This window comes from Thermobia domestica, chromosome 1 (assembly GCF_964235325.1).
Source record: "Thermobia domestica chromosome 1, izTheDome1.hap1.1, whole genome shotgun sequence".
Classification (NCBI taxonomy): Eukaryota; Metazoa; Arthropoda; class Insecta; order Zygentoma; family Lepismatidae; genus Thermobia; species Thermobia domestica.
In genome coordinates this window covers 58,957,450-58,965,776 of record NC_137454.1, presented here as the reverse complement: position 1 = coordinate 58,965,776, position 8,327 = coordinate 58,957,450, and the positions used below count along the sequence as shown (strand labels likewise).

General features: G+C 33.3%; 1 protein-coding gene across 1 annotated transcript in view; it reads right to left on the bottom strand.

Moving 5' to 3' along the window:
• Window positions 1–244: 244 nt before the first annotated feature.
• The window catches only part of Cog4 (conserved oligomeric Golgi complex subunit 4), a 32,389-nt gene continuing 24,306 nt past the window's right edge, over window positions 245–8,327 (bottom strand). The window contains exons 9-12 of the mRNA XM_081757423.1: window positions 6,973–7,239; window positions 5,711–5,896; window positions 2,359–2,579; window positions 245–452 (exon numbers count right to left, since the gene is read on the bottom strand). Of these exons, the coding sequence (XP_081613549.1) occupies window positions 410–452; window positions 2,359–2,579; window positions 5,711–5,896; window positions 6,973–7,239 (717 nt within the window). The 3' untranslated portion in view covers window positions 245–409. The remainder of the gene's footprint in view (window positions 453–2,358; window positions 2,580–5,710; window positions 5,897–6,972; window positions 7,240–8,327) is intronic.

Below are 8,327 nucleotides of genomic sequence, written 5' to 3'. Positions count from 1 at the left end.
ACACTGAAAGGATGTATCAAGGATGTTCTTCCTCTGAGAGTTTATTCTGTGCTGAGACAAAGTAAATAAAACACTTGTATTTCTGCTTCTTTCGAATTCTAACAGTGTTCTTCTAACTTGAACGATATACAATGATTTTTGTTCATTAAAACGTTGTACTAGATTATTGTTTATTTCCTTCTTTCAACTCAATGATAAGATTGCTCAACTTAACGAAGACGTGAATAATTGCATACAAACAAAATAATAATTAAACCATAATTTTATTCTGGCAATAAAAACAAATCAATATACAGAACATTCAAGCATATAACAATAAAAGGAGGCCCAAAACACTCCTTAATACTGGACAGTTACTCTTCAGTTTGGTCCCATCTGATGCCAGCGTACTTTGCAACAGTCCAGGAACTTAAAGCTTCAAACGTTTTATGTCCTCGTTACGGAAGTCAACTCTGTAATGAATATCAATGGAAAATATTTTATTACTAAATACAGCAAAGAAAATTAAGTAAACATATTTCCAGTTTCACTATGTGAAATTAGAGTATCATTAACTACTTTTTAGCGACTCATTTATTTTAAGGAGTTTTAAATTGCTTGTAAGACAATCGTTAAGCTATTTTAACAATGGTGTAATTAGCATACAATCAGTATCGGTGTAAAAGAAAAAAGTCAATAAGTATAAGCTGCTGAATAATTACATAGCCACACATACAAAAAATAAAAAGTTCTGTGCACCGGACCCCAGGACATGGATTTGATGTATTTTGTTACACAAAATCCAAATTACGAAATCCCTGGGTGATCGACCGTTTTTTTTTTTTTTTTTTTTTTTTTTTTTGGGAAAAACCTTAGCGATTTTGGATACACGTATCACAACCACACAAAAATGTGGATTTACATATTTTTGGGCCTCTACATACAGAAAAAAGTTATTTTTGAACATTTTGTCTGTCTATTTGTTCGTCCCAAGTAAATATATTCATTTGCTTAGACGCCATACCGTTCAACGTACCCGACCAACTTTTAAGCTTTTTTTTTTTTTAATTTAGTTTCCACACCAAAATTAAGAGTAGCTTACAGAAAGTGAAGAGAAAAAGCATCTTTTTCGAAAAGCTCTAACGGATTTGTTTATATTTCATATATAAATATTTCCTTAAGAAAACCCTTCTTTGGTGTGTCATTTTTCCTTAAAATAATCCACGAGGGGTATTTATTCTTAGAAAGGGATTTTCAGAGGATTTTCTCGCAGTCTGCTCAGACAATTTTGTTCATATTTCACAACATTCTATTAATAGTCTAACAATGTGAGGGGCCGCGGTGGCTCGGTGGTAGAGCGTTCACCTCTGGTGATTGGGGTCCCGGGTTCGATCCCAGCTCGCGCTGTGTGGACTTTGTGGTAGACAAACACCGTGCTCATAGGTTTTCTCGGGGTTCTCCTGTTTCCTCCCACTTTCTTCATTCCACCATTTCATTCATTACTCATCATCACCGTCTCCTTTAGAGTAACAGGCATAACCGTGGGACGTAAAACTCAAAGATTTCATTTCTAACAATGTGACATAACTTATTTGTTCTGAAAAAATCTACAACACGTAGTTTATTTTTAAGTGTTTTTTTTTTTCGGTCGATTTTCCCAAAAACGACTCATGTGATGTTGCTTATACTTCATTAAAAAAAAAAAAAAAAACATTAATAAGCTGACAATATGGCATAAATAATTTTCCCTGAAAATTTACAAGAGGTAGTTTTCAAATGATTTTCTTTTCAGACGATTTTTTTCAGAAATGACACGAGATTTTGTTAATATTTTACAAATACATATTTCATTAATAATTCTACAATGTTGGGTATATCTTAACATGTGTTATTAGGTCATAAGAAACTACTTGAAAACGGCAATTGTTTTACTAAATACTAGAAAATTGAAGACAAAGTTTTTAATTTTATTATTATATGTGTTTTTTACTATTACGAAAAATGAGAAAACATATGAATCTGTTGAACACTTCCGATATTTCTCTAAAATTACACTTTTCAATTGCTCTACTCAATTTCACTTTTAATACACAAATGCGCATTATCACTATTTTGAAAAGACTGCATTATAGAATTAAGTTACATGTTCCAATCTTCCACGGAATGTACTACACAGGATTAATAAAACACACAGATTAGCTCACAGTTAGGAGAGCTAAATTCAAGTTTCTAGACAATCTTTCAAATATTTAGTTAAATTATTTACAGTAAAGACTGACTTCAATACAATCGTATTGAAGGAACAGTGTGCTATTTAAAAAAAAAAAAAAAAAATAGTCTGATTCTTTTGACATTTATAGTTGCTCTTTACGAGCTCACCTTAACATCATCACTTGTCGCACTTCAGTCGGAGTAAGACGCCAAGTTAACGGTCCAGAATTCGCTCCCCAATAATCCATAATCTCTGATACTTTCTCTAAATTAAGAATTGTTGCTATCTGTGTTAGGCGTGCGAATTTATCTCTAATTGACCACGTAGTCATATTGGTTAAATAACTGACAAGCGCTCGAACTTCCTTATCAAACAGAAGACCTCCCAACTGAAAGAACAGAAAATACAAATTAGTGTTTAAGAAAAGAAAAACAAATAGTCTAGAAGCATTCCACGTATAATAATTTTTAAAAATCTGTTCCTTTAATCTCTTCACGATCAAGGGACATAACTGTGAGAGGACGCTTGTTTTTTCTCGCGATTTTTCACTGTCTCGCTGCTTACTGATTGACGAGACTTACCGTTGGTCGAGACAGCCAGCACGCGGGCTCTGTTGTAGAGAAATGCAGCCAATTTGTTGAAAAATGTCTGCTCAGTGTTATCGAGCGAAAGCTTCGACTATCTTCTCGATTTATCATCTACTTTATCCACAGTGTTATAAACTAGTATGACATCCCAGTTCTGGACTAACAGGAGACTTATGATGATTTTGTACACTCTATAGTAGTCTCAATTAACCTGAGCAACAACGCTGCTGATTACTGATAAATGACTGGATGCGTGATAAAATGCCTCAAACTATCCCTTGCATCTTTGTAATTGCTGTCCATTATTTGTGTCACCTAGAGTTGGGATGGTTTCCCCTTCGGAGATGTCTGCAGGTATAGCAATTTCTGTGCATCAGACAATTTTCATTGCTGTGTACTGACGCCGTAAAATGGTCGTGAAATGACAGCTACTCGAATAGGATCCCTGTAAATGTAGCTAACTGTGTCCTAGGTAACTTCACTTCACGTCGCTGCACTTCCCAAGACGACACTGAATTGTTTTACGTAATTTGTAAATCTGTAAACCCCACACATATCTGCCGACTGCACTTCACTTCCTTTTCAAACTGTTATACATGGAGATGGTTCCAATGTCGTTCAGGAACTTGGAACAAGTTCATTGACCTTGTCTTGGCGAACTAGAATAGCACTGAGACCTGTTCCTGTTACCGCGGTAATTGCTTTTTCTTTGTCTTTCTCAAATTGTGCTGGTATTTTTTCTTTGAGAGTCCGCTTCTTTATCACTAAACTTTCCGTGATTATTGTTCACACACAATCACAAAACTGCTTCCCCCCCAAAAAAAAAAAAAAAAAATAGAATTTAGAAGTACAAAACACACACTCACTGTCTGTATCACTGTTCACTGTTAACAGCCGTTTGTCTTTCACGCCGGAAAGGACCACATAAATGTACGTACCCGAACAGAGCACATATTAATTATTTTGCACCTATTAATAACTCGAAATAAAAAACAGGTTTTGTCGTTAAATTAGTTTTTAATGATGTTTATATTAATAACAATGTATTAACAAGTAGGTGGACTGTGTATATATAGATGAGTTCTCAACCTAAAAGATGATTTGCTTTGCCGACATGATTGAAAGGCGATGGATATATCATGATATCTATCCACTCCGCAGCAACACAACACAAACACTAGTTGGCGGAGGCTAGACAAAAACAAAAACTAGACCGCCTTAAAGCCAAAAATTTCAGAGTTGAATAAAACTTAATACTGGAGCCCTCAAGCGGAGGGAGCGACACTACAATATATTTACAGTTTCAAATTGAGGGTAACTGCCCCGACCATCACATTTATACAAATATGGGAATTTTTTCTTGCCGTATACAACTTAGTGAGTAAACGACTGCGTGTAATGAACATTGGTCAGATTTTCTTTTGCAGCAAAAGACGGAACGACCTGAACAGCGACATTACGTCAAACATTATTTAAAAAGTGGTACCAACATGAAAGCCATTTGAATCATCAGCACTGATAATGCACTTCAAAAATACATCCATGTCGGTGGAACTATATTCAGCTAGACCCTCAATAACCAGAAATGACAAGGTGATAGACCAAGCATGATCATGCAGAATCGGTGTAACTTTGAGGAAGAGATAAGCATAGGTTCGGTACGTTCCATTTTGAAAGAGAGTTTGGCCATACCAAATATATACACAGACTTTGTATCTTAACTGATTTAATGTTTCTTTGGAAAATACAATATTCTCCATCACTCGACATGACTAATTTTGACCTTTGATTGTTCCCAAGCTGGGGATCAGAGACATAATTTAAGTAGCAAGAAGACATGGAAATGCGATGGCTCAGGTCTTCCTGAAATGTCTCCTACAATAGTAGGACTGCAGAAAAAAGTGTGTGCAGTTCTGATTTCTTAAAAGTGGATTAAGATTTCAGATTACTAGGTGAGTACTTGTACTTTTCCCGGCTAACGGTAAAATACTTATTGAAAAGACTACATTGAGTCTTACAGAAAATATGTTTTACATACCTTGTGTCAATTAGTGTTACTTTTCCCATATTTTCTGAACGCATCATCAGAGTAGTCTCCAATTGAAGATAGATCGAGTTGTAATTACATGCTTGCGTTGTTTATCTACTTCCATGTATTTAATGGGAACCGCTTTTCAATGTGCATTGCAAAATTCTTAAACACCTTTTTACACACTATTATCTCCCAGAACATAGAAGTGAAATATGAGGGAAAAATAACATTAATTGACACGGGTATGTAAAACTGTTATTTTCTATATGATATATAATTGCGTAAACAACATTAAAACGTTCACATATTATGTTCATTTAATCTTATTCCAATAAATGATTAATTAATTAAATTATAAATAAATAAATAAATAAACCTCTTATCTCAAACATCCATTAAAGCTTGTTTTCACATACGATTTAATTTGAAAATTAAATGTAAGACTACTTTTCAGGATTAATCGCAATAAAAAATTCCTTAACATGAAATTCATTTAGCAGCAAGACTATCAGTCGCACTGACGAAGCAGCAAGTTGTGGTTTGAAACCGCATGTGAAAACAACCTTTGATGGGTCTTCAGGTAAGAATTTTTTAACAATATGAATATTGAATAAGCTTACAATAGTACATATTGGTATTTATAGGGTCTTATTTTAGAACATATTTTTAATGTTATTCAATCTGAAAGCCATTATAAAACCGTATTAACATAGTTTTTTTTTTTACTATGATTGGTTCCAAGAAAATAAGTAAACTTCAATACGGAATATTCTTCAAAATGACTTGAGTTTATTTTACTAAACTTTCATTATTTAATGAACGGCATACAAGACATCACGAAGCTGCACTGCAATGTTCAGCCTCAGAACCACATTAAATATTTTGAAAAAGTGTACTTACTCTATTAAATGTGGTTTTCATCACAACCTTCTCCAACTGTGTAGTAACTTCTGTAGTTAATATACTAACTAATGCATCAAAATTATTGGAAGATAATATATCTTTAAATGAAGATAGAAGTCCATTAAGGTTCATTATCAGACTCTGCACAAATGGCTGATTGGCCTCGTAATTGGAAAAGTCATCCTGGTTAAAAAGAGAGAGTATTTGTGAGTACATAACGTCCACATGTAAGAGATCAACACAACATCTAGTGTGTAATATCAATTTTCGGGTAAAGTTTTCATCCAAAATCTGATTTTTTATTATTATCAGTTCAAAAATCTTCACTGGCTCAAAATGTTACTGAAAAGCATTAAAATTAAATTAAATAGTAATGATAATGATAATAATAATTACATTGCAAACATCAACAACCTAGTCTTGATTTTGTTTATTCCTTACACTTAAAACGCCACGTGTACCAGCAGTGATACACAAAGATCTTCTATATCCGGCCACGTGTATCACCCGCGGTACACACAGCAACTACTGTTCGAAGTCCCGTGTTCCACCAGTGGACATTAATTCAAAGAAGTAGAATGCAAATTCCGGAAGAGAAGTCTTCTCGGTGTAATATATAGCCATGGTCTACGGCTCTTCAGAACAATTGAAAATATAAAAATATTTTGCCCTTCTGACTATAAAAATGTTTTTAAAAAATCCTTGGAATGACGTTGAGATTCACTAAAAGTAGCTCGGCGTTCAAAGTGTTAATGACAGTAATCTTGATGGTTATTAGCCCTAAACATAAAAATTTGATTTCTAATTCATAAAATGGCTTGTTAATTAGAGAGCTTTATTTTATAATACACTGTGATCCCATTCCTTCTGAATCTATTTCTACACATTACAGCTCTACGCCTTGTTCTTTGGTAAGCATAGTGTCTAATCTAAGGTACAAAATAAATTAAAAACACAATAAATATTGAAAAAATAGAAGTGAAAAGAAAAAACTTCATCGTTTAGAGAAAAACAATCATACTAGATACTTTTCATTCAAATGAAGAAATTAAAATTAAACTTCCACATAGATACTCTGGACAAAAGTTAGAATATCACGACATAACTTAATGTAGCTTAGTGAAATTAGGATGATTATTAATTTACATGAACAAGTGAATTAATAATCATCCAAACATATACCATTTTAGTTATTTTATAGCGTCAAAATATCACTCTCTTAATTTACAAATATTATTCATCTGCAATATGACTCTTACCTCAGTAACATCATGGTTAACAGTAAGAAAAACGTCAACCCATGGATTGACGCGAGGTTTGATAGCACTTGAGCACAGCTGTTGTAAACCGTAATCAACAACGCCCTTTAAACTTGTCGTAACAGTAGCGAAGCCTGACAGGCAGCTCTCCACTTTGCCCTTTTCGTGCTCTGTCATAGTTGAAAAAGCTCTTGGAATTTCATCCTTGATAGTCTTTTTTAGTGTGTCAATATATTCAGTACTCACATCGGCGTTGTTCAAGTAAGCCTGCAAAATACAATAAAGTTTATTGGCCAATAACATTCTTACCTGTTACACATGTATTACCTCAAATATGACGAATTACATTATGATACTAGTAGGAGATTATGATACTATTTGGTTATTTCACTCTCATAGACTTGTTTTTGAATTAGTTTCCCCAACCATGTTTATCTATGAAAGTGAGTTGTTGTTCTAAAATAATTCGATGATCATCAGAGGTATCTACGGATTTTACTATTTCGTCACAGAAATTAACTGAGCCATTCGCTTGTTCATATTATTTTTGTTAACATTTATAGGTTGCTTATTGATTGACTATTATATTAAAGATTTCTATGAGGTCAATTTTAGAAGAAAAGACTAATCATATTTAAAAAGAAATAAATAATATACAAAAAGAAAAGCTGTTAACTTGAAAATGGAGTAATTAAACGAGTGTGGATATCCAGTTGAAATATTTTCGTAACAAATGTATTAGTTTTCCACTTTCGGATGTAAAATGTACAGTTTAAAAATTATTGTGACCACAAATTTATTGATTTATTTTACTTCTCAATAATTTTCCAGTGCAATGTATGTCTAAAAGAATTAATTTGAACAGTTCTTAGAAATGGTACTATAATAATGATTTTAGTTAGTTCTTATGACTTCAGGAAATTCTATAATACATCTTTCCTGCAATTCCATTTGAGTAAAGAAATCTTATGAAGTTGTAATTCGTTAATTTTTTTCAATCAATATTCTCTGATCGTTGATTAAATCAAATATTTTTATCAATAGTCTCTTATTAGTCGTTTAGTAGCCACAAGGTTAAATACATTAAATAGTTTAAATTGCATATGTACTCTTCATCTATACTGGCGTTTCATAATCTTTTTGTTTCTTACAGCTGAATAATCGATTCCAAGCAGAAGCAAGTGTAGTCAATAAGTTCTTGATGAATAATGGGTACAGGTTTCTGGTATCCTCAGAAGGATACAGAATCTGTACGGAGATGACACCACTGGCAACAGTAATGTGCATAGACGTGAATAAGTTTACAGAAGGGAAAACCAGCATTGAAGACAAACCGCACAGTGGGAGACCATCAA